Genomic DNA, 27,618 nt, shown 5'->3' with positions numbered 1-27,618 from the left:
ACTGTTTTCCTCTGCCAGCTTAGGGCTGCGGTCGGTGAACACCGCATGCCTATTGGGATGCAACTCTCACGCTGTGTGGGACACGGTTGTGCAGACGCTCCCTCAGTGTCCGGAGGAAGTTCGGGCAGTGCTTTCCCAAGCTGTGACTGAGGGGAAAGATGCAGCAAAGTTTGCCATCCGGTGTGGACTAGACAGCGCGGACTCTTTGGGTAGGGCGATTTCCACCACTGTAGCCCTCTGTCGTTACGCCTGGTTACAGTCCACTGAGTTTTCAGGGAATGTTCAGAGTTCCCTTATGGACGTGCCCGTTGATGGAACCCGCCTATTTGGCGATAAGGCAGATAGTGTGCTGGAGTGTTTTAAGGACTCCTGGGCTTCGGCCAAGTCCTTGGGTCTCCCCACCACGCGCCCGGTCACGACTGTTTTTTGTTCCTTTCGTGGCCACGGAAGGGGTGCCCGACACGTTTGTTCAGCCAAAAGCCTGCGCAGAACCAAACTCTGCTTGCCGCAGATGTGGTTCCCGCTATGGCGGGACAGGGGGCCAGCGTGTGAGACAGTCCACTTCGGCAGCATCCGCCTCAAAACCTTCTTAGTCCGAGCTTTGGGGTGCACCCAATGCCAGTGGTCGGCAGGATTCTCCATCACCTCCTCCACTGGCGTTCTGTCACTTCGGACAGGTGGGTCCTTCAAATCGTCCGAAGGGGCTACTCCCCCCCCCCCCCCCCCCCCCCCCCCCCCCCCATGCCACCTCAGTTCCACTGCATGTCGGGGGATCACTTTGCGCTTCTCTAACAGGAAGTCACGGCCCTCTTGGCCAAGGGGGGCCATCAAGCGCGTTCCTGGGCCAGAAGTAGGACGTGGTTGTTATTCCCACTACTTTCTGGTCCCAAAGAAGGAGAAAGGGGGGCCTGCACCCCATCTTGGATCTCAGGAACCTCAACCGCTTCCTCCAGAAGGAGAAGTTAAAGATGTTGACTTTGGCTCAGGTCTTGGCTGCCCTTGTCCCTGGAGACTAGATGGTAGCGTTGGACTTGCAGGACGCATATTTTCATATGCACGTCCTGTGAGAAAGTGGCTCTGTATACTGTTCCCAAATAGGTACAGTGTGTACAGAGTCCATAGTCCCCAGAGGTTTGGCAGAGGCTAAAGTTAGATATACCCTTACTCTCTAAAGTGGTAGCTTGGTCGAGCAGTGAGGCAGTATCAGAGTACAGTGTAAAGCATTTGTTGTACACACACAGTCAGAAAATGGTCTCACACACTCAATAACTGAACTCTAGGCCAATGGTTTATATAAAAAAAATTGTTTGTTTTATTTTAGAACCAACAATAGGTATTAAAATATACTTTCTCAGAATGACATGCTTTATATAAATACTTTTGCAATATACAATTGACTTTTGTAGATAGTTACAGGTTGGTGCAATAGGCAACACAATTTCAAACACAATAATGCATTGAGCTCAATGGAAGTTCCAAGTCATTTGCAATAGATTACTTTCAGGATTACTTTTGTAACTCCAGGACTGGATCGTAGATTCAGTCCTGGGACAGTTCTTAGAAACAAATGATAAAAGTCAACTTAGTTACTGTTATGATTTTTAGGCAATATTTTGCCATTTTAAAAGTTGACACTTAGAAGTAATTTCATAGAAAGCAGTCAATGATTCCCTATGGGAGAAAATTCAAGTTGCAGGTATAGTATGTTCTCGTTACTTTTGTAATCCAGTACTGGGTTCCTAGACTCAGAACTGGGACCTCTATCTAAAACAGGTAAGCAATCACGTTTTCACAGTTGATACGACTTTTAAATAATATTTGAAGTTTGGAAAAATCGACAGAAGAAATTTCACAGAAAAACAGTCAATGATTTCCTATGGAAGAAAATTGGGCTATTGGTAATACGGTTGTGAATACTTTTTAGGGTCAGTGCTGGGCACCAAGATCCAGCACTGGGATCTCTCCTAATAGCAGGTGAGTATTTTCGTTTTCGTTACTCGGTTGATTTTTGGTGAATATTTTAAGTTTTAGAAACTCCACACTTAGAAGAAATTTCAGAAGAGACCAGTCAATGTTACCCTATGGAGGAAAATTGGGTTATCGGCTTTTGGGTAAGTCCTCGACTGGCAGAGTTAAGGTTCTGGGCACAGACTCGGGGGTCTCCCAGGGTCAGGTAGGTACAGTTGTTACACCCTCAGCGGCACAGGGGCAGCTGGGTGCAGAGTGAGTTAGGCCAAATGTTATCCTGTGGGAGGCAGGGGGGCCTTGGTTGGTGGCTGCTGACTAGCAGGCCACACGGCTGTGGGAGCTGGGCTCCTGGTCACTTGCTCAGGGGAAACGGAGAAGTAGATAGGTGTAGGGGTTGCACTGCCAGGGCCACTCAGGCGGCTGGTTGCAGGGTGCTTTTGACCCTTCGAGCGCTCAATGGTTTTCAATGGGAAAGCTCCTGGTTGAACAAAGGCTGCAAGCTCGGGGACGAAGATTCTTCTGGTGCCGCCACCACCACTTCGAGAGGTAAGTTGGGTAGTTAAAGGATAGGTAGGTACCCAGGACTTGGGCACAGGTGGCTGCAAGAGTGCCGGGTGCAGGGGTGCCTTTTGGTGTTGGCAAATCTTACCCTCTGTTGATCGCGGTGGGGGGGGGTACCTGGTTCTGAGGCTGCAGGCGTCAGGAGCGTCGAGGTGAGTCCTTGGCTGCCGGATTCGGGGTCACAGTCGCCGGGGGGACGTCCTCGGGGTTTTTTGTTGTCTCCGGCACAGGCCAGGCCAGGCTTGGCTGGTGCAGAGTGTGCAGGGTTCGCGGTTCCAGGCTGATGCCAGGGGTTAGAAGCTGGTTTTGAGCAGAGCGTCTGCTCATGGGAGTCCCAGGTGCTTAGAGCCAAAAGGAAGCCATGTCCTCTGGGGTTTGTGAGGTTGCTGGCCACAAGAGGTGCCGGGTTGTAGCAGGAGCAGGTTTGAGGGTCGACTGTTGGTGTCTTCCTCTTCTTAGCAGCTGCACTGCAGGTCTTCTTTCTTCTTGCTCTTTTTTGTTTTTCGGAATCTGGAATCTAAGGAAGGAAGGTTCAGGGTGCCCCTAAATACTATATTTAGGGGCGTTACAGGTAAGTAAAGGGCAGGGACCAATGGGTCCCTCCCCTGGGGTGGGTACACCCCTATCCTGCCACACTCCTGTGGAAGGGGGGCAGTAGCCTAGTCCTGATTGGGCAGGGCCTCCCATCTTCAAGATGGCGAGCGCCCGGAGATGTGCTTCCCCTCGCCTCCCCACCTGAGGGGTGTGGTTGGCAGGCTGGCACATCCCCTGTCCTTATTTGGGGTTTCCGGCCAGGCTTCCGGCCAGAGTGGGGGCAGCAAGTGGCCTGGGGAAGCTCACCGAGGTGGCATGCCTTTGAAGCTTCCCCCTGTCCATCCTGGGGGAGGAGACCTAGCACCTCGCCCAGATGTTGAACCACCAAGGTAATGCCTTGTTACAGCCATGTCTAGAGGCACAGTCTCTCCTGACATAGCGTCCACGACCCCACCCCGCCCTGTTTATTGCAATGCCACATGGCGGTGGTGTTCGTGAACACCTGCACCACACTTCCCCAGACAGAGGGAAGGAATGCCTTGAGTGAAAGTAGGATCGCCCGAAGCTCCAAAAGATTGATATGGAGTCGGGACTTCAATGGAGACCAAAGGCCTCTGATCTCCGCCTCTCCCAAGTGGCCACCCCATCCCAGGAGGGACGCATCCGTCACCACTGTGTGCTCCGGTTGGGGAAGGGAGAGGGATCTGCCACTGACCCAATGCTGGTTCGTGAGCCACCACTGCATTTGTCGTGCAGTGCCCTCCGAGATCTGGACAGGATCAGACAAGTTGCCCTGATGCTGTGCCCACTGGAACTTCAGGTCCCACTGCAGAGCCTGCATATGCCATTTGGTATGTTGCAGGATGAAGAAGGCCATGAGGCCCAGGAGCCGGGGGTCATCTTGACTGAAACCCGGGATAGAGGCTGAAAGATCGGAATAATAGCCTGAATATCCCTGAACCGCTGCTCAGGAGGATGAACCGGAAACTGCGTCGAATCCAGACCTGCTCCGATGAAGGGGATCTTCTGAGAGAGGCTCAGGTGCGACTTCGGCATGTTGATGGAGAACCCCAGCAAATGCAGGAGGTCGGCCGTAGTCTGGAGGTGGGAGACGAATGCCTGGGGCGAGCCCGCCTTCAACAGTAGTCGAGATAGGGGGAAGACTGGAACCCCTGAGCTGCGAGCTCCGCCAACACTTTCGTGAACACCCGAGGGGCACTGGTAAGGTCGAAGGGGAGCACGGCAAACTGAAAGTGCTCTAGGCCTACCGTGAACCACAGGTGACACCGGTGGGTCGGCAGGACGTGTGTGAAAATGCCATCTTTCTTGCATGGTGTGCCCCCACTTTTTGCTGAATGTACTTTGAGTGTGCCCTGGATTCCTGCCAATCAGGTGCCCAGGGCCTATGTTCCTTCCCTAAAAACCTCAAACCCATATTGGCAAACCCTGGCCACATGTCAGCCCCTGGTAACTGGTACCCAGGGCCTTGTGGCCAGGGAAGGCCTCGAAGGGCTGAAACACTCATTGTGCCACCCTTAGAGGCCCTGTACCCTAACACACACACACTGCCCTTGCATGCTGAGTGTCTGGGTACAAGACAAAACAAAGTCGACATAGCACACATCCCTGTGTGCCATGCCCACCACCTACACTGCCCTGGCATACATTAGCCACCCCACTAGCTGGGTGCCCTATGCCAGTGGTGTGGGCAAAGGAGCATGAGCCCTGTGCCCCTACAGTACCCAAGTCCATTCCTGGGCACTGTAAGTGCGGTGCTGCCATTTAAGAGTACCTGGTGCTGAGAGCTAGTCAAACACGAACTCCACAGCACCATAATGGCAACACTGAAGACTGTGAAGTTTGATATCAAACTTACCAGCACATTAAACCCGCACTGATGCCATTGTGGGATTTAATGTACAAAGCACCACAGAGGGCATCTTAGAGATGCCCCCTGAAACCTAACCTACAATCCACGTCTGGTCTGACAGGCTGCCTAGGCTGCCACACAGCAGACCTGTTGCTGGACCCCTGGGTAGGAGAGTCCCTGCTCTCCTGGGCCTGCAACAATGCACATCCTGGGCGAGGTGCTCGGTCTCCTCCCCCAGGATGGACAGGGGGATGCCTCAAAGGCATGCCACCTCTGTGAGCTTCCCTAGGCCACTTGCTGCCCCCCACTCTGGCGGGAAGCCTGGCCGGAAACCCCAAATAAGGACAGGGATGTGCCAGCCTGCCAACCCCACCCCTCAGGTGGGGGAGGTGAGGTGAAGCACATCTCCGGGCCCTCGCCATCTTGAAGATGGGAAGCCCTGCCCTATCAGGACTAGGCTACTGCCCCCCTCCCACAGGAGAGTGGCAGAATAGGGGGTGTACCCACCCAAGGACATGGACCCATTTGTCCCTGCCCTTTACCTACCTGTAACGCCCCTAAATCTAGTATTTAGGGGCACCCTGAACCTTCCTTCCTTAGATTACAGATTCTGAAAAACAAAGAAGAGCAAGAAGAAAGAAGACCTGCCGTGCACCTGCTAAGAAGAGGAAGACACCAACTGCTTTGGCCCCAGCCCTACCGGCCTGTCGACCCTCGAACCTGCTCCTGCTACATCCCGGCACCTCTAGTGGCCAGCAACCTCACAAACCCCGGAGGACCTGGCTACCTTTTAGCTCTAAGCACCTTCTCCCATGTGCAGAGGCTCTGCTCAAAATCAGCTTCTAATCCCTGGCATCAGCCTGGAACCGCGAACCCTGCACACTCTGCACCCGCCAAGCCTGGCCAGGGCCGGAGTGAACAAAGACCCCGAGGACGTCCCCCCGGCGACTGTGACCCCGAATCCAGCACCCAAGGACCCACCTCTACGCTCCTGATGATGCCTGCAGCCTCAGAACCAGGTACCCCCCAACCGCGATCAACAGAGTGTAAGATTTCCCGACACCAAAAGGCACCCCTGCACCCGGCGGCCCCCTGTGCCCAATCCCGGGGTACCTACCTATCCTCCAACTACCCAACTTACCTCTCGAAGGGGTGGGCACACCTGAAGAATCTTCGTCCCCGTGCTTGCAGCCTTTGTTCGTCCTTGAGCTTTTCCATTGCAATCCATTGAGCGCCCGAAGGCTCAAAAGCACCCAGCCACCCGAGTGGCCCTGGTAGTGCAACTTCTACTCCTACCTACTTCCCCATTTGGTCTGAGCAAGTGACCAGGAGCCCAGCTCCCACAGCCGCATAGCCTGCTAGTCAGCAGCCACCAACCTAGGGCCCCTTGCCTCCCATATGTTAACATTGGGCCTAATTCACTCTGCACCCGGCTGCCCCTGTGCCGCTGAGGGTGTAACAACTGTACTTACCTGACCATGGGAGACCCCTGAGTCTATGCCCAGAACTTTAACTCTGCCAGTCGAGTACTTACCCAAAAGCCGATAACTCACTTTTCTTCCATAGGGTAACATTGACTGGTTTCTCTTGAAATTTCTTCTAAGTGTGGAGTTTCTAAACTTTAAAATATTCACTTAAATTCAACCGAGTAACAAAAACGGGAATACTTACCTGCTGTTAGGAGAGATCCCAGTGCTGGACCTTGGTGGCTAGCACTGAACCTGAAAAGTACTTACGACTGTACTTGCCACTAACTCCCATAGGAAACCATTGACTGTTTTTCTGTGCAATTTCTTCTAAGTGTCAATTTTGCATACTTATAAATATTGTTTAAAAATCGCCTGTATAACTTAAACGCAGTTTCTCAACTGCTTACAGGTTGTACCCTAGTATACAGTATACGTCATCATCTAAACCAGTGGAACACACACTCTATTATGAAATATAAACATGGAGCACCTACAATTGGCTTGTGGCTTATACAAACTGTAGGAAGCTAACTTACTATATAGTATACCAAAAGAGGTATACTGTGCAAAAAGTCAAGATATTCCCTTAATAAGTGGAGGGGCTTGCTGTAGCAATCCTATGGTGCTCTTCTAGGGAGTAGTGTGGTCGAGCAGCCTGAGGCTTATCAGAGAGGAGTGTTAGACATCTGCAAATGCACACAATAGTCCATAAATGATGCACACGACTCATGAAGAGCCACCTCAATTTATAAAAATAACCAGCGTCTTCATATATATTTAGGCACCAGAATCAATACGATCTGGTAAGTACTTCTTGTAAAAGAAATTATTTTTACGTTTAAAAAGTCGATACTTGCATTTTTCAGAAGCTGCAGTGTTATCCTATTGAATGAAAAACAAGTACAGCATTCAGGTAGAGTACGTTGCCAAGTCAGTTGCTCTTCAGTCTTAGCTTTCGTGGCTCTTCATTGTCTTCCATCAGTCAGCAGGATCTGATTTCCTGGTGCCAGGGCCTCCCCTAAATACTGCATTTAGGCGCGTTGGGGGAGCGTAGGGTAGTAGCCAGTGGGCTACCTACCAAGGTCACTATGCCCTCTATATGACCACTTCCTGTGGGAAGTGGGCATAACCCTGTCCCAGAGTTTCTACGTTTGCAGTCACCAAGATGGCTGACTTTGAAAAGTCCCCTCAACTTCAAGTACCCCACCTTAGGGGTGGTACTGGACTGGGGGGAGGGGGCACGCCTATGTGACTAGCTAATTTTCCCTCAAGTCCATGTGCCAAAGGGCTCTGGACAAAGGGAGTTAAGCTTCCTCTCCTTTGAGGGAAGCCATAATGGCATACAAGAGGGCTCCTTGGAATGCTAATCCTCAGGTCATCATGGGAGAGGGGATGTAAACACCCACTGCCTGATTAGACTTTGTTTCTGACCTCCTGAGAACAAAGGCCCTCACCCATGGGTGTCATAGACTAGTTTGTGGTGGCAGGCTGGTGAAAACCAGTCAGTCAGCACACCAGTAGTTGGTAGGTTTTCAGGGTGCATCTCAAAGGTTCTCTCTGTGCATGTATTAATAAATCTAAAACTGGCATCAGTGTGGGTTTGTTAATACAAGATTTTTGATACCAAACATACTTATTTTCTGTGAAGGCATCATGTTACTGGGGAGCTCGTTTTCACCAGTTTCCAGTAAATGTACTTGAAATGGCTTCCCTGTTCACTTGTACTGGCAGCAATAGAGCTGCCCAGCACAGAGGTATACCTGCTCATACAGTTATGTCGTCAGATGTAGTATAGTGCACCCTTCCTTAGGGCTGTAATGCCTGTAGTAGGGGTGACTTGCCTCTACTGCATGCAGTGTCTGTACACATGGCACACAAGGAGGAGTTATGTCATGTTTTCACATTTGTCTTCACCAAGATTCGCAGCTTGCAGTGGCAGTCTGTATATGTTTAGTGAGGGGTCCTTTAGGGTGGCACAATTCATGCTGCAGCCCTTAAGGACCCTCTTTAGCCTCCTTGCCCTAGGTAATACTTACATGGGGCTTACAGGCAGGGCCAAAAGGTTTTGCCAATTCGGGTACAATTGCACAGTTTTGGGAAAGTAATCTGGCACTGGGGACCTGGTTAGCAGGAACCCAGTGCACTTCCTGTCTAAATCGCATCAATTACCAGCCAAAAAATGGGGGTGAGCATGTAAGAAAGGAGCTCTTTCCTACACACACCACTGAGGTAATAAATAATCTGGGCCCTAGTTTCAAACAAGCCGACTGTAAACAATCTTCCAGACCATGTTGTGATTTCTGGTATATCTGTAGAACTGCCCAGTGAGCTACTAGCATCCTTTTTGCGGATATTAGTCACTTGATTGATCAGCAAGATTCTTGCTGCTTCTGGCTGAATTAACCCCTTGCTATATTGGAGCAGCTCTGTCTAAATGGCTCCAATTTGAGGGCACCAAGGAGTATGAAAAATGTTTTTGTCTGGTACCTGCACGATACTGAGCGGTGCACAGCTTTAATTAACCACTTAAAAGGAGTATCCAGTCCTGCCTCATTTGCAGGCCTATAATCTGTTAGTTCTCGACATCTGCCTTTTTATCAGTACAGAAGCATCCTTAAAGGTAGCTATTTCTGTACTCATTCCTTCCACCTGAAATCAATATGGCATGTAAATATTTGAATGCATGATGTGCGGGATAATTAGAAAAAGTCAACTTGTATGCAGAATATCAAGTCCACTTATATGCAGAATATCACGGTTACATTTTGTACAGTTTCATTGGAAATGGTTTCCACAGAGAGCCTAAGGCTGATTGCAGCCTAGAACATCTGCAATTGAATTATAGTGGTAACTTGGTAGCACTGCTGCTTTAGATAACAAGTCTCATGGTAGAGATCACTTTATAATTAACTCCAAATTGAAGTTGCGCTTTTAAGATGGGATTGATTGGCAATATGTTCATTTTTTCATACACTTACATGCTTATTTGATTACTTTATGTTCGAGGCATAAGAGCTGCAGATTACACACTTTTGCATAGATCGCCATCGGGTGTTGGGCCCGGATGTTTGCAGTTTGTTTTTCCTCTTGGAAAGTCTTTGGAAGTCACGAGGTCGGTGACTCCTCCTTTGGATCCTATTGCGCATGGGCTTCGGCTCCATCCTCAGATTGTTTTTTTCCGCCCTCAGGCTTGGATGTAATCTTTGCGCTCCGGTTCCGAACATTTTCCAGTTCGACGATCGAAGCGGAATCCTCACCTCAAATCGCGGTATTTTGATCGCGATCTCAATCAACGCACCTTCTCATCGACAAATCCTCAGTTCCATTTGTCGACGGCGGCCTTCGGGCCTACCCAAGCTCCGGTCCCGGCTGATGTATAGAACTCCATTCAAGAAGTTCCCTCGATGTGGGTCCATATTCCCCCACACTGATCTTCATGAGGTATGCAACCTCTGCCTCTCCCCTGAACACGAGGCTCAAGACGGTCCGGCCTGTATGTCTTCCCGATTGAAAAAGACTATTCGAGTCCGAAGAGACAGAAGGAACATGGCACACTCCTCGACCTCCGTTCCAGTCGATATCTTCGGAGACTACATCGAAGATCCAGGGCAGCAGCACACCGAAGACTACCTAGTCAGTGCTTCCGAGGCGGCCGAATCCGATGTGGAAGACATCACTCCGGCGCACAGGGTCGTGAGTACTATACCACCCCCCCCTCACCCGCGCCAACACCCACAAAGGCTTCAGTCACGCCTTCGCCTCTGGGCCTAAGCAAGACCGGAGATGCTGCTTCACACACCCCACCTTCGGGCCTGGTGAAGAAGCCAAGTAAGCCTTCCGGCGGCTCGAACTCGAGCCAGCCTACCAGCAGTGCCGAGAAACACACTTCGGCACCAAAAAAGAAACCGACCTCTACCTCGACACCGAGCTCCGCACCGAAGCCTTCGGGGTCGAAACCCAGCTCTTCCGTACCAACGCCATCTTCGGTACCGACCAAACCCCATAAGGCCCTCGGCACCGACACTTCCAAGCCGAAGTCCATCTCGGCGTCAACCAAGAAATCGCAGGATCCCAAATCCGGTGCTAAGCACACTAGCACGGAAAAGCCTAAAAAGACATCGGCCCCGACGTCTTCGACGCCGACGGACCAAACGCTTTCACAGCAACTATTTACACCGGATCCCTTGCAAAAGACTCTCACCATGGATCCAAAAACTGGACATTTGGCACTCCTCCAACAAGAGACATTTGGACAAACCAGCTCCACCTCCAAAGAGGAAGGACTCTGCTACCTCTCCTTTCAGAATACCTTCTCCACCTCCTCCACCCTCTCCACCTCACCCCCCTCTCCACCCCCATCTCATCGCTCTCCGACCCCATCTCCAGACGATGATGATCAGGGGGACCCATATCACGATATAGGGGATGTGCCCCAAGACCCCACCCCTACAGGATCCCCAGACCCATAGGACGACTACAATAACCCAGATATCCCCGACGTCCCACAAGATGACCTTTACCCTTCCAGACCATCTCCACCGGAAGACTCATTAGGGTTCCACCATCTACTTCAAAGGGCGGCACACTATCACGGGGTAGAGTTGCACACTAACCCAGTGGAGGAGGATTTCCTCCTCGACACATTTGATACCACACATAGGTCTACCTCCATACTACCTATGCTTAAGGGGGTGGTAAAGCATGCGCCAGAGGTTTTTAAAGACCCAGTTAGGGCCAGGGTCATTAACCCATGCATAGAAAAAAAATACAAAGCTGCCCCCACAGATCCCGCCTATATCAAAGGGCCAGCGCCCCTAGATTCCATAGTGGTTTCCACTGCACGAAAAAGAACACATTCCCAGGCATCAGGCGGAGCACCACCACCTGACAAAGAGTCAAAGCTACTGGACGCATCAGGAAAGCGCACTGCGTCACAGGCAGCCAATATATGGCGTATCGCCAACACCCAAGCGCTATTGGCCAGATATGATAGGGCACATTATGATGAATTGGAAAACATAATGCACCACCTCCCTGAAGAATATACAACTAGGGCCAATGAATTAATTCAAGAGGGTAAGACAATCACTAACAGCTCTATACGCTATGCCTTAGATGCAGCAGACACAGCCTCCAGGGCCATTAATACTAGCGTCCTCCTCCGTCGCCATGCTTGGCTAAGAATATCCGGATTTAAACCAGAGGTACAAGCCTCCATCCTTAATCATCCCTTTGACCAGGAACACCTATTCGGCCCAAAGGTAGATGAGGCCCTCGAAAAAATGAAGGACACAGATACGGCGAAGTCCATGGGAACCCTACAGTCACACCCTCCTAGGCGCTCTTTTTTTTGCCGCTCTTCCTTTCGGAGTACATCTAGAGGCTACTCCTCAGATAACGCGTCCACTTCCTACAAATCCCCCACTCAGTCCACCTTCACAAGGGGTTATCAAAGAGGCGGCTATAGGGGCAACAATAATGAAGGCAGAGGCAAAACAAATACCGCACGCTCTGCCACACGCCTACCCAATGACTTCCCCACGCTCCATCGAGACCATCCCACTCCGGTCGGGGGCAGACTTCAACATTTCCTTCATGTCTGGGAGACCATAACCTCAGACAGATGGGTGACCCAAATTATTCAGTCAGGATACTGCCTGGAATTAACATCTACGACCCCCCCCCCCCCAAACATTACACCCAGGCAACGCCCAATGTCACAAGAACATTCCACATTACTAAAGCAGGAGGTAATCTCCCTCCTGCAAAAACAGGCAATAGAACAAGTTCCCGTCAATCAGCAAAATTTAGGGGTCTACTCCCTATATTTTCTAATACCAAAAAGGGACGAGACTCTACGACCTATTCTAGATCTCCGGCCCCTAAACACATACATACACTCAGACCATTTTCACATGGTAACGCTTCAGCAGGTGCTTCCGCTCCTCTCCCAGAACGACTTTCTCACCACACTGGACTTGAAAGACGCATACTTCCACATTCCGGTACACAATGCTCACAGAAAGTACCTCAGATTTGTAGTGGACGGACAACACTATCAGTTCAAGGTGCTTCCATTCGGAGTCACAAGAGCACCACGGGTATTCACCAAGTGCCTAGCGGTAGTGGCGGCACACCTCAGAAGACAGCACATTCACGTCTTCCCATACTGGGACGACTGGCTGATAAAAGCCACTTCATACAACCAATGTGTACACCACACCGCCACTACAATCCAACTACTTCACCAACTAGGCTTCACGGTGAACCACCAAAAATCCCACCTGGTACCATCACACACAAAACAATACCTCAGTGCCACCATAGACACCTCAAAAGCAATAGCCTAACCCAATCCGGCCAGGATTGCAAGCATTCAGGCGTTGCGACAAAAATTCGTACTTCAACACTCCCTTCCAGCAAGAGTGTTTATGCAACTGATAGGGATGATGGCCTCTTGCATTTTCATAGTGCCTCACGCAAGACTCCAGATGCGTCCACTCCAAGAGTGCTTAGCGCACCAATGGAACCAGGCCCAAGGGCAACTGACCGATCTCGTGTTGGTAGACGGTCATACCCATCGCTCTCTGCAGTGGTGGAACACCACAAACCTTTCCAAAGGTCGACCGTTCCTGGACCCGGTTCCCCAGATAATACTAACAACGGACGCATCGCTCTCGGGCTGGGGAGCTCACCTATTACACCTCACAGTGCAGGGCACATGGACGCCTCAACAAAAGTTACTCCATATCAACCATCTGGAGTTACTAGCAATCTTTCTAGCCCTAAAATCCTTTCAACCACGGATTTCAGGCAAGGCAGTCCTCATTCGCACAGACATGACGGCCATGTATTGTATTCAAAAACAAGGCGGCACACACTCTCCACAGCTCTCTCAATTAGCACAGAGCATATGGAGATGGGCAATTCCACACAAAATCTTTCTCCTAGCCCAGCATGTTCCAGGAGTCAAACACCATGGCAGATCTGCTCAGCAGACAGAAGCAACAGATCCACGAGTGGGAACTACACTCGCAGGTTCTTCACCCGTTCTTTCAAATGTGGGGGCATCCACAGATAGACCTCTTCGCCACCCACGAAAACAAAAAATGCCAAAGCTTCGCTGCCAGATACCGACACCCATTGTCCAAAAGAAATGTGATATGGATGAACTGGTCAGGCAAATTTGCGTACGCTTTTCCACCTCTCCCACTAATTCCATTAGTGGTGCGAAAGCTACAACAGCATTCCCTCACACTGATCCTAGTAGCTCCAACATGGGCCAGACAACCGTGGTACACCACGCTGCTGGAACTCTCGGTAGTACCACACCAAAAGCGACACCTCTCACCATGCCTTCTAACCCACAACCATGGAGAGATCAGGAATCCGGACCCAGCTCAGCTCAACCTTGCGATCTGGCTCCTGAAATCCTAGAATTCGGATACCTAAACCTTCCACCAACTGTATGAACGTCATCAGAGATGCTAGACGCCCTACCACTAGAGCCTGCTACGCTGCCAAGTGGAAAAGATTTGTTGTTTATTGCCATAACACAATCCATCCTCTAGACGTGTCTATACAACACATCATATGCTACTTACTACACCTACAAAGGTGTAATCTAGCCTATACCTCCATTCGGCTACACCTCGCAGCAAATGCAGCTTACCTACAAAACAGGCAGCACCTATCACTTTTACAGAGTACCTGCCATTAAAGCCTTCATGGAAGGCCTCAAAAGAATAATTCCCCCCAGAGTACCACCCTCACCTGTGTGGAACTTAAATATAGTGCTCACAACGCTAATGGGACCGCCTTTTGAACCCTTGCATAAATGCGAACTGCAATTCCTCACATGGAAAACAGCTTTCCTTGTAGCCATCACTTCCCTTAGAAGGGTCAGTGAGATACAAGCACTTACCATACAAGAACCTTTTCTTCAAATGCACCAGAACAAGGTTGTTCTCCGTACCAACCCAAAATTCCTACCTAAAGTCATTTCCCCTTTTCACCTAAACCAATCTGTAGAATTACCAGTATTTTTCTCGCAACCTCAGACTGTTGCAGAAAGGGCTCTACACACGCTAGATGTTAAACAAGCCTTACTTTACTATATCCAAAGAACACAACCTTTCAGAAAGACCAAACAACTGTTTGTCTTTCTCTCCACCACACAAGGGCAACCCCATCTCAAAATCAGGGATAGCTAGGTGGATTGAAAAATGCATCCAGATTTGCTACCACAAGGCAAAACAAACGCTATCCGTTCCCCCTAAAGCCCATTCTACACGGAAGATAGGGGCTTCCATGACTTTTCTAGGGAACATCCCATTAGAGGATATCTGCAAAGCAGCTACATGGTCAACACCGCACACTTTCACAAAACATTACTGTGTAGATGTGCAAACCAAGCAGCAAGCTAGTGTGGGCCAGGCTGTACTAAAAACATTATTTCAAACCCCTGCAACAGATACCGGTGGTCGCCGCTAAGGTTGGGAACTGCTATATAGTCTATGCAAAAGTGTGTAATCTGCAGCTCATATGCCTCGAACGGAATATGCTACTTAGCAGTATGCATCTGTTCTTGGCATGTAGAGCTGCAGATCTACACCCGCCTCCCCGGCTACCTGTATCTGTTCCAGTCTATCTTATTTAGATACAACACACATGGGTTTCTTTACTGTTATTACTATGCTCCATCTTTCCCTGCTGGCGAAAAACAATCTGAGGATGGAGCCGAAGCCCATGCGCAATACGATCCAAAGGAGGAGTCACCGACCTCGTGACTTCCAAAGACTTTCCAAGAAGAAAGACAAACTGCAAACATCCGGGCACAACACCAGATGGCGATCTATGCAAGTGTGTAGATCTGCAGCTCTACATGCCAAGAACAGATGCATACTGGTAAGTAGCATATTCCTTTTACCATCCTGTAGTGCAGCAGACAATGTGCGTTTGAATTTTTAAATGTTCAAAGCAACTTCACTGTTGTATGCCATTGTTCATTTTTAAACTTTTGTTTCTGCTCACTTATTAAACTTACTGGCTAGTATCCAAATAATTAATGGCAAAAATGTAATCTTTCCCAGGCAGTGTTTAAGTTTGTGTTGGCCTACAGAATGTTTCGGGCTTGTTTTCTTTAGGTGTCTTAATAAATCAAACAATTGTGCTGCGTGCTTAGAAAGTTACCCTAGACGTGCTCTCTGCGTTATAATTAAAAGAACTAGCAAGCGATTTGAATGCCTTCAATTTCTGCCTGTGATTAGCTCAAAGAGTTCTGTAGGAAGGCCATACAATTGAAATTTTGATAACCAGTAGCTTGACAGCAGTAACATAGGGCGCAAACACAGGAGTCAATGAAAGTTTGAAAAAGTTCAGACATTCAAAATGCTGACGTATTAGTGTAATTTAATGAAAAGGTTAGCGTTCTAATGAGGTTTACCAAAAAGGTTGGGGAAGGTTTATTGTTAGGGTAAGTTATGATTAAATTGAAGCGGAGGATTATAGTTTGGCAGTGTGGTACGGTTAGAGGTTAGGTTAAGCATAGGTCTCCATAGGACTTGGTTTATTATTGGGGATAATGAGGAGTCAAGATTTGGCTTTGAAATAGGCTTTCTGGTTAGCATAACTTAAATTGGTGGCTTACTTAAAAAATAAAATTTCATTCCTAATCAAATCATCATTCTAAATTGGCATTTACACTAACCACATTGCCATACTCTATACTACTCTAGGTCCTGGTTTTAATTTTTAAATGAAACCTTTGCCTTTTAGTAATTTTGAACTTTTTTACTAGATTAACACCATTTTTATCCACACAGTCCACGTGGATGCCAGCTTTCATATGTAAAGTCAGCTGTGTGTGATGGATTAAAGTGACTGTTTCAACAGCGTTTTCTGCAAACTGACAGTTTGCTTGCTCTTGTCTAATGCAAGTCCTTTGTATAGATTGGTGTCTTTATTCTGTTGTAGCTGGTAGTCTACTGTACCATTCAACCAATGCTTTAGTAATGGAAAATGTCTAATTTATGACTGACACCATAAATTGTAAAGATTATGCAGTATGAATATATAGTGAAGGTACAACATGTTAATGTACGGCTTTTCTATTAAGTTAATAATGTTAAGATGAAGGTGATGGTAAAACTGGCATGCTAAACTTGCTTTTCTGTTTTTTTTGTTAAAAAAAACAGCACTGGCTGTAGCTGCAGCTGCTGCTGCCTCTGCTTCAGCTGCTGCCGCAGCAATTTCTTCAGTTCAAGTCTCTGCTGCAGCAGCACAATCTTCTTCACAGCCACTTGCAACGCAATGCTTTCAACTTTCCAACATGTTCAATCCTCAAACGTAAGTTGATGTAAATGAATTATTTTCTTCTAAATAGGTCTATTTTGGGTGTGCTTTTTTCAGTGTGCCACTTGGTCTTGTGGATGGGGTAGTCGCAAGAAACTAACAGAAAAATTGAATTGTATATACATTGACGTTTTTTTCTCTCTAATGTATGTTTCAAAAGGCAAGTTTTAAAAAATGTATTAGCATAGTTAAATCCATAAACTGAGAATGTAAGTTGTGTGTATGCCTAAAAGCCTTCAAAACATAGGTGTGGGGGAAGGCAGTACAAGTCCAAATGGACAACAAAACCTCAAACAAGAAGGAACATAATTTTATGCTCATGAAATTTGGAGATGAACTATACACAGGATAACCATAACCGCAATACACCTGCTAGGATTGGAAAATGTCTCACACAAGTGGGAACTAAATCTGCAGGTAGCTAAAGGGGTGTTCATGCAGTGGAGAACACCAGAAGAAGACTTGATTGCAATACCCAAAAGCATAATATGCTGAGACTTTGCATCCAGCCACCCACACCACTGTGCCTGAGTTTTGTTTATGTCCCTTGTAAAAGGAACCAGGGGTACCATGGGCCTTGTGACCAGAGAGGTTCTCTAAGGGCTGCAGCATGTGTTATGCAAACCTCTGCGATCCTTCACCAAACACATGCACACTGCCATTGCACACTGTGTTTTGGTGCAGACAAAAGCTAAGAATCACCATGGCACAAGGTGTTGGAAGCTGGGTTTCTTTTGCAGGAACCCCCCCTTTTGCCAGAGTACTGATGCACTCTGTGCCCTGGGTCCCTGTCTATCAGGTTCCCAGAGCCTGTGTTCTTTTCCAAAACTGTACATAGTACCCCCAATTGGCACCTCTCTTGCACATTGCAGTCCCTTGTAAAAGGTACCATGGGTGCCAAGGGCACTGTGACCAGGGAAGGCCTCTAAGGGCTGCATCACCTATTGTGCCACCCTTATGGACCCTGCACCTTAACACACACTCCCTGCCATTGCAGGCTGCGTGTTTTGGTGCAGAAAAGAGTGAATCGGTATGTGCCATGCCTGCAACCCACTGCCTGGGGCCTAGGTAAGTCCCCCCTACTAGCAGGGTGCTATAGGCCCCAGGAGAGGGTACAGTTGCATGAGCACTGTATCCCTACAATGTCTAAATCCATTCTTGGACATAAGTGCAGTAAAGACATAGAGTGTTCGAGTAATGTGAGCTGTAGATCACATGCTGTGCATAGCTCGCCATCTAATGTTGGGTCCGGATAATTGCACTTTGTTTTTCTTAGAAGAAGTCTTTCCAGTCACGAGGTAGGTGACTCCTCCTTCCGGTGATCGTGCGCATGGGCATCGACTCCATGTTTAGATTGTTTTCCGCCATCTGGTTTGGATGTGTATTGCTGCGCTCCGGTTCGGCACCGTTTCTCGGACCCCTTTGACGCACAATCCACTACCCTTGACTGTATAGTTATAGATCGCGGCTTCCCATTCTTCGCGTATCGTCTCAACTCAAAACAACTTTGATCGGAAAACTCGTGGCTGGCCGTCGGGAACAGACTCCTTTAAAACTCAGCCCAGAATGTCGTGCTAAATTTCCACGCACCGACTTGCATGAAGTGTGCAATCTCTGCCTGTCTCCAGAACACAACGAGAAAGACTGCGACGCATGCCGATCGTTTCGATCGAAGAAGACGCTTCGTGACCGTCTGGCTCAATGTCTCGAGATGCAACATCAAAGCGGCTCTGCACCGGTCATCCTCTGTGAAGATTCCGACAGAACATCAAGCTCAACGACCCCAGGAATAAGGACAACATATCTCCGTGTCCTAAGCCGACTCTGACATGAAAGAGGAGGAGCAGGTTTTGCAGCCTATACGTCTTCTAGATTAAGACCGTGCGTATTACGCCATCTAGTGGTTGGAGTCGGAAAGTGCTTTATTATTTTTTTTCTCATTGTTTTGAGGTAGTGAAGCCTGGTCCGGCTACAACCCCCTTTGTGTGTGCAAGCTCTGATATATTTTTCTGCAATGGAGATCGGAGGTGCACATAAGACGTCCGAGAAACTACAGCAGACGCAGGCAACAGAGAAAGCCCACCAGAAACTCGGACGAGAGAGGTAGTACCAAGGAAGGGTGCATGAGTGGGAAATCTTTGAGCAAAGCAGTGTTTCCTCCTCATGAATCAATTAAGTACATTGTTCTCTGGCATAACAGTCTCCAGGTATTTGGGTGGTGACGTTTCTGCACGGAGCACATGCTTCATCCTGAAACAAGGTAAGAGGTTGCTCTTTAATTATTTGATGTAGGAGCAAGAGCACGGGTGAAATGCTCCACGTACTACCGTAAAATTTAAAATAGCGCAGCACAGCCTTTGTTTATTTCTACCTAGCTGGAAAATTGAAGCAAGTCCACCAGGCTGTGCTTACAGCAAGTGTCAATGTGCTTATTACACACTTTGTATATGGTGTTTAAATCATTTTAAAAAGTTTTCATAGTTATTATATTGGCAACGCACATAAGGTGCCTCTTCCATACACCACAGAAGAACCGGAAAAAACAATACATTCTCGTATTCCTCATGATCCCTAACATAACTACAAACTCTGGTAGCACGCTATGTTTGCAAGGGTACCAAAAGGGGGGGGGGGGGGGGGGGGAGTTGGAGTTGGCATAAAATGAGATTACATGGAGCTCCTACACAATATGCAGACCTACCGGAGGTTCTACTTCCCAAATATTTAGCATTGCACAAAATACATTCACAACGCCCTTAGATAACGTTATGGCTGGCTGCAAACAAAGCCTTTGTTCGAGGCATATAAGCTGTAGATCATATGCTTTAGCATAGATCGCCATCTAATGGTGGGTCCGGATGTTTGCACTTTGTTTTCCTTCGAATAAGTCTTTGCAGTCACAAGGTAGGTGACTCCTCCTTTAGGTGATTGTGTACATGGGCATCGACTCCATCCCCAGATTGTTTTTTTCTGCCATCGCGTTCGGATGTGTATTGCTGCGCTCTATCATTTTCAAACCTCCTCGACGCGCAGTCCTCTACCCTCAACGGTTTTGGCTATCGATTGTGGTTCCCTATTCGACACACATCGCATCAACTCAGAAAATATTAGATCGGGAGATTCGAGGAGGGCCGTGGGGCCTACCCGTGCCAACCACATTAGCAGTTGATGGAACGGATTCCACTTGAACAATGTCCCGGGTGTCGTGCTAAATTGCCACGCAACGACTTGCTCGAGGTCTGCAACGTCTGCTTATTCCCGGAACACAACGGAAAGGACTGTGACGCGTGTCGATCGTTCCGATCGAAGAAGACTCGTTGTCATTGTCTGGCTCGACGCCACGAGATGCAACACGGCAGTGGCTCCGTACCATACCTCTTCGACCATTCCGATTCTCATCGTCCAGCTGAAGAAGCAGAGGATGAGGGAATGGTCTCCGTGTCCGAAGCAGACTCCGACATGGAAGGAGAACAGACCATCACTCCAGGTCAGCGTACCGCGAGTACAGATCCCCCTATGCCCAGTAAACCAAAATCTAAGGCTCCAGTACCACATTCGCCCTCGGGCTCAGGTCGCCACCTAGAAAATGTTTCAGATGCCCTGCCCTCCAGCTTTAGAGTCGAAACCCTCCACGCTGAAAGGCTTGGGGTCGAAACCCTCCACGCTGAAAGGCTTGGGGTCGAAACCCTCCACGCTGAAAGGCTTGGGGTCGAAACCCTCCACGCTGAAAGGCTTGGGGTCGAAACCCTCCACGCTGAAAGGCTTGGGGTCGAAACCCTCCACGCTGAAAGGCTTGGGGTCGAAACCCTCCACGCTGAAAAGCTTGGGGTCGAAACCCTCCACGCTGAAAGGCTTGGGGTCGAAACCCTCCACGCTGAAAGGCTTGGGGTCGAAACCCTCCACGCTGAAAGGCTTGGGGTCGAAACCCTCCACGCTGAAAGGCTTGGGGTCGAAACCCTCCACGCTGAAATGCTTGGGGTCGAAACCCTCCACGCCGAAAGGCTTGGGGTCGAAACCCTCCACGCCGAAAGGCTTGGGGCAGAAACCCTCCACGCCGAAAGGCTTGGGGCAGAAACCCTCCACGCCAAAAGGCTTGGAGCCGAAACCCTCCACACCTAAAGACTCGTAGCCGAAACCCTCCACACCTAAAGACTCGTAGCCGAAACCCTCCACACCTAAAGACTCGTAGCCGAAATCTTCCACTCAAAAATCAGCACATAAAGAAAAAGATACTCCATCCAAAGAGCCTCGGTCCGATGAACTACCTTTGGATCCCAAACAAAAGAAACTGGTCATTAACCTTCAAACCGGACACATCCATGCCACTCTTCCTCAAAAACGGAAGCTTGATCTCACAAAGGACTGCCCTATGCCTCTCAAGAAAAAGGAGATGGGTACTAACCCTTCTCCCCTTACATACCACCTCCCTCTCCTCCTAATCCTAATTTGATTAATACATCTTCAAATTCACCATCACTTTCACCAGACCCACAGGATGAAGGTGATGGAGATGAAGAGCTGGATGTTCAACAGGATCAAGACATACCACAGGACACTGACCCTTGGGAAAATTACCTTAGGGAACCAGATCAAGACGACCCCAACCTGTATCCCTCCAGACCATCCCCACCTAATGATAACATTGGCTACATGCAGCTTATTAACAGGGCTACTCAGTATCACAGGGTGGAACTACATAAAGAACCTCTATAAGAGGATTTCCTTGTTGAGAAACTAACTCACAAAGTGTGAGAAAGTGGCTCTGTATATACTGTTCCCAAATAGGTACAGGGTGTACAGAGTCCACAGTCCCCAGAGGTTTGGCAGAGGCTAAAGTTAGATATAACCTTACTCTCTAAAGTGGTAGCTTGTTCGAGCAGTAAGGCAGTATCAGAGGACAGTGTAAAGCATTTTGTTGTACACACTCAGTCAGCAAATGGTTTCACACACTCAATAACTGAACTCTAGGCCAATGATTTATATAAACAAAATGTCTGTTTTATTTTAGAACCAACAACAGGTATTAAAATATACTTTCTCAGAATGAGATGCTTTAGGTAAATACTTTGGCAATATGCAATTGGCTTTTGTAGATATTTACAAGTTGTTGCAATAGGCAACACAGTTTAAACACAATAATGCATTGAGTTCAATGGAAGTTTCAGTTTATTTGCAATAGATTACTCTCAGGATTACTTTTGTGATAACAGGACTGGATCCTAGATTCAGTCCTGGGACAGTTCTTAGAAACAAGTGATACAAGTCGACTTAGTTACTACTAGGATTTTAAGTAATATTTTGCTATTTTAAAAGTTGACAGAAGAAATTTCATAGAAAACAGTCAATGATTCCCTAAGGAAGAAAATTCAAGTTGCAGGTATAGTATGTTCACGTTACTTTTGTAATCCAATACTGGGTGCCTAGACTCAGTACTGGGACCTTTATCCAAAACAGGTAAGTGTGAGAAAGTGCCATCTTTCTTGCATGATATGCCCCCACTTTTTGCTGAAATGCTGAATGTACTTTGACGGAGTGTACCCTGGACTCCTGCCAATCAGGTGCCCAGGGCCTATGTTCCTTCCCTAAAAACACAAAACCCAAATTGGCAAACCCTGGCCACATGTCAGCCCCTGGTAAATGGTACCCTAGGTACCCAGGGCCTTGTGACCAGGGAAGGCCCCTAAGGGCTGCAGCACTCATTGTGCCACCCTTAGAGGCCCTGTACCCTTACACACACACACACACACACACACTGCCCTTGCAGGCTGGGTGTCTGGGTGCAGGACAAAACAAAGTCGACATGGCACACATCCCTGTGTGCCATGCCCATCACCTACACTGCCATGGCATACATCAGCCACCCCTCTAGCTGGGTGCCCTATGCCAATGGTGGGGGCGCAGGAGCCCTGTACCCCTACAGTATCAAGAACCAAAACTGGGCACTGTAAGTGCAGTGCTGCCATTTAAGAGTACATGGTGCTGAGATCTCGTCAAACACGAACTCCACAGCACCATAATGGCAACACTGAGGACTGAGAAGTTTGGTATCAATCTTCTCAGCACATTAAATCCACACTGATGCCAGTGTGAGATTTAATGTACCAAGCACCCCAGAGGGCATCTTAGAGATGCCCCCTAAAACCTAACCTACAATCCATGTCTGTTCTGAGGCTGCCTAGGCTGCCACACAGCAGACATGTTGCTGGACCCCTGGGTAGGAGAGCCCCTGCTCTCCTGGGTCTGCAACAATCCAGGATGGGCAGGGGGAAGCTTCAAAGGCATGCCTCCACTGTGAGCTTCCCCAGGCCACTGCAACCCCCCACTCTGGTGGGAAGCTTGGCCGGAAACCCCAAATAAGGACAGGGGATGTGCCAGCCTGCCAACCGTGGCCTGCTAGTCAGTAGCCACCAACCAAGGCCCCCCTACCTCTCGTAGGATAACATTGGGCCTAACTCTCTCTGAACCTGGCTGCCCTTGTGCCACTGAGGGTGAACCAACTGTACCTACCTGACCCTGGGAGACCCCCGACTCTGTGCCCAGAACCTTAACTCTGCTAGTCGAGTACTTGCCTTAAAACCGTAAACTCAATGTTCGAGGCATATGAGCTGCAGATTGTACACTTAGCATAGATCGCCATCTGGTGTTGGGCCCGGATGTTTGCAGTTTGTTTTTCTTCTTGGACAGTCTTTGGAAGTCACGAGTTTGGTGACTCCTCCTTCGGTCCGTACTGCGCATGGGCTTCGGCTCCATCCTCAGATTGTTTTTTTCCGCCATTGGGCTCGGATGTGATACTTCGTGCTCCGGCTTCGAACTTCTAAGGTTCCAGCCTCGACGGAAAATCCTCGTATCTTCGAGTTTCTTCATCATCATCTTCATCTCTCGAAGCGGCACTTTTCTCCATCCCGTACATCGGCACCGGCCTTCGGGCCCTCCTCGACTCCGGTCCCGGCCGATGGAAAGGACTCCGTTCAAAAAGTGCCCAAAATGTGGGTCTAAATTTCCCCACACCGACCTCCATCAGGTGTGTAATCTTTGCCTCTCTCCAGAACACGAGGCCAGAGACTGCCCCGCCTGTAAGTCTTTTCGATCGAAGAAAACCATCCGGGATCGAAAAGCTCGACGCACCATGGCGCACTCATCGTCTGCAGCTCCACCGGACATCTTCGGAGACGGCGCCGAAGCTTCGGGGCAAACACACACCGAGCAGGAAGAAGACGTCGTCAGCGCTTCCGAAGCCGACGACTCCGACGTGGAGGACATCACACCGGCGCAGCGGGCCGTGAGTACTGTGCCCCCTCCCACCCCCGCGCCCAAAACCAAAGAGACTCAGGTTACTCCCTCGCCTGCCGGCCTGGGCAAAACCAAGACCAAAGCTTCGATCACCCCACCTTCGGGCTCGGTGTCGAAGCATCCAAAGTCTCGCGGCAGCTCGGGATCGAGCCAGCCGACGCCCGGTGCCGAAAAACAGCATCCGGCACCGAAGAAAGCAATATCCAGCTCGACTCCGAAGCCACCGGTGCCGAAGCCTGGACTCTCTGTGCCGACCAAACACAAACATAAATCTGTCGGCACCGACGCTCCGACGCCGAAAACTCCTTCGACGCCGAAAAAACAGGAGGCCCCAAAAAAGCATGGCGCACACAAACCATCGAAGCCCTCGGCTCCGAAATCACCGGTGCCGACGGACGATTCGACGCCACTGGCTCTGTTTACACCAGACCCTCTACAAAAGACTCTGTCCAAAGATCCAAAGACTGGACTATTGACTTTAATTATCAAGAAAAGACGCCTTGATACTCCGGCTCCTCCTCCACCACCCAAAAGGAAGGACTCTGCTACTTCTCCCCTCAGAGTGCCCTCCCCACTACCGCCTCCCCTACCTCCTCCACCACCTCCACCCCCTCCCCCTCCCAGGTCTCCGCCACCTCACTACGATCCGGCCCCATCCCCAGATCCGGATGATGGGGACCCGGACAATTACCCGGCGGACGTCCCAATGGATCCCACTCCACCAGGGACCCCAGACCCATGGGAGGATTACAATAACCCTGATATACCAGATATACCTCAGGACGACCTATACCCATCCAGGCCGTCTCCTCCAGAGGACTCCTTAGGGTTTCATCATTTAGTGCAGAGAGCAGCACACTACCATGGGGTGGATATGCACAGTGAACCAGTGGAAGAAGACTTCCTACTGGACACATTTGACATACAAGACAAATCCACTTCTATTTTACCCATGCTTAAGGGTGTCACCAAGCACGCTACAGAGGTGTTCAAAGACCCTGTCAGGGCCAGAGTACTGAACCCTAGAATAGAGAAGAAGTACAAAGCGGCACCCACAGACCCTGCATACATTAAGGGCCCTGCTCCCCTAGATTCCCTAGTTGTCTCCACAGCTAGAAAGCGGGCTAACTCCCAATCCTCAGGAGAAGCCCCACCGCCAGACAAGGAATCTAAACTCCTGGACGCATCTGGTAAACGCACCGCCTCCCAAGCTGCAAACATATGGCGCATTGCAAACACACAAGCACTGCTTGCGCGATATGACAGAGCACACTATGACGAACTAGAGGCTCTTATGCAGCACCTTCCAGAAAAACACAAGCGCAAGGCTCATGACCTGATACAGGAGGGTAAACTAATTACAAACACCTCCATTAAGTGTGCCCTCGATGCAGCCGACACTGCTTCTAGAGCCATAAATACAAGTGTCCTGCTTCGTCGCCATGCCTGGCTCAGGATCTCAGGGTTCAAGCCTGAAGTCCAGGCGTCCATACTCAATCACCCCTTTGACCAGCAAACTCTCTTTGGGCCAAAGGTAGACGAAGCGCTGGAAAAGATGAAAAAGGACACAGACACAGCAAAGTCTATGGGGGCACTCCAAACACAAGCCTCTAAACGTTCTTTTCGACGCTCGTCCTTTCGTGGCACAGGCAGAGGCTCCTCCACCGATAACGCCTCTACCTCCTACAAGTCCCCTCCTCAAAATACCTTTTCAAAGGGCAATCAAAGGGGTGGTTACAGAGGCAACAACAATAAGGGCAGGGGCAAAACCAACAACACCCGTTCTGCCACCCCACCCGCACAATGACTCCCCTCCACTCCCCCCAGACCATCCCACTCCGGTCGGGGGCAGACTACAAGACTTTATCCACACATGGGAGTCCATAACATCGGACAAATAGGTGACCCAAATCATTCGGTCAGGGTACTGTCTCGAACTAACATCTACCCCACCCAATATCCCACCAAGGCACCGTCCAATGTCTCAAGAACATTCCACACTGCTCAAACAAGAGGTACTCTCACTCCTCCAAAAACACGCTATAGAGCAGGTCCCCGTCAATCAACAAAATCTAGGGGTCTACTCCCTATATTTCTTAATACCAAAGAAAGACGGGACCCTCAGACCCATTCTCGACCTCCGGCCTCTAAATGCCTACATACATTCAGACCATTTTCACATGGTCACCCTACAGCAAGTCCTCCCACTCCTCTGCCAGGGAGACTTTCTCACAACCTTGGATCTGAAAGACGCATACTTTCACATTCCAATACACCCCTCTCACAGGAAATACCTCAGGTTCGTGGTGGACGGGCAACATTACCAATTCACGGTTCTCCCCTTCGGGGTCACCACTGCACCACGGGTGTTTACCAAATGCCTAGCAGTAGTAGCAGCACACCTCAGACGTCAACATATTCACGTCTTCCCTTACCTAGACGACTGGCTGATAAAAGCCGCGTCCTACGACCAATGTGTGCAACATACAAACAGCACCATCCAACTGCTCCACCAGCTAGGCTTCACGGTGAACTACCAAAAGTCCCACCTCATACCATCTCACACAAAGCAATATCTCGGGGCCACTATAGACACCTCCAAGGGTATTGCCTATCCAAACTCAGCCAGAATCACAAGCATTCAAGCCTTACGCAAAACATTCCTTCCTCAACACTCTCTTCCAGCAAGAGTGTTTATGAAGCTCATAGGAATGATGGCGTCTTGCATCTTCATAGTGCCCCATGCAAGACTCCACATGCGTCCACTTCAAGACTGCCTAGCACAACAGTGGAACCAGGCCCAGGGTCAGCTGACGGATCTGGTGTTGGTGGACGGCCGCACACATCACTCTCTGCAGTGGTGGAACACCACAAACCTTTCCAAAGGGCGGCCGTTCCTGGACCCGGTTCCTCAGGTGATTCTAACAGCGGACGCATCGCTCTCCGGCTGGGGAGCGCACCTCCTACACCTCACCATGCAAGGCCTATGGACGCCACAGCAAAAATCGCTCCACATCAACCATCTGGAGCTCTTGGCGATCTTTCTAGCCCTAAAATCTTTCCAAAAGCAGATTTCAGGCAAAGCAGTCCTCATTCGCACAGACAATATGACTGCGATGTATTATATCCAAAAACAGGGGGGGGACACACTCTCCCCAGCTCTCCCGCTTAGCCCAGAGCATATGGAGATGGGCAATTCCCCAAAACATCTTTCTCCTGGCACAGCACGTTCCAGGCGTACAAAACACCATGGCAGATCTGCTCAGCAGACAAACGCAACAACTACACGAATGGGAACTGCATCCACAAGTTCTTCACCCATTCTTCCAACAGTGGGGGCATCCTCAGATAGACCTCTTCGCCACCCACGAAAACAAGAAATGCCCAAGCTTCGCCGCCAGATACCCACACCCATTGTCCAAGGGCAATGCGATATGGATGAACTGGTCAGGCAGATTTGCATACGCCTTTCCACCTCTCCCACTAATTCCATTAGTGGTCAGGAAGCTACAACAGCACTCCCTCACACTCATTCTGGTAGCTCCTACGTGGGCCATGCAGCCGTGGTACACC

At 49.3% G+C, this 27,618-nt stretch overlaps 1 protein-coding gene across 8 annotated transcripts in view; it reads left to right on the top strand.

Annotated features, from left to right (window-relative positions):
* RBM39 (RNA binding motif protein 39) overlaps nucleotides 1-27,618 on the top strand; it is a 564,082-nt gene that overhangs the window by 439,544 nt on the left and 96,920 nt on the right. For all 8 annotated transcript variants that reach the window (XM_085619028.1, XM_085619029.1, XM_085619035.1 and 5 more), the window contains one exon: nucleotides 16,599-16,749. In XM_085619028.1, coding sequence (XP_085475154.1) covers nucleotides 16,599-16,749 — 151 coding nt within the window. The remainder of the gene's footprint in view (nucleotides 1-16,598; nucleotides 16,750-27,618) is intronic.

Source organism: Triturus cristatus, chromosome 7 (assembly GCF_964204655.1).
Source record: "Triturus cristatus chromosome 7, aTriCri1.1, whole genome shotgun sequence".
Taxonomy (NCBI): Eukaryota; Metazoa; Chordata; class Amphibia; order Caudata; family Salamandridae; genus Triturus; species Triturus cristatus.
The sequence above is the reverse complement of the archived record's forward strand: the minus strand, read 5'-3'. Positions and strand labels throughout refer to the sequence as shown.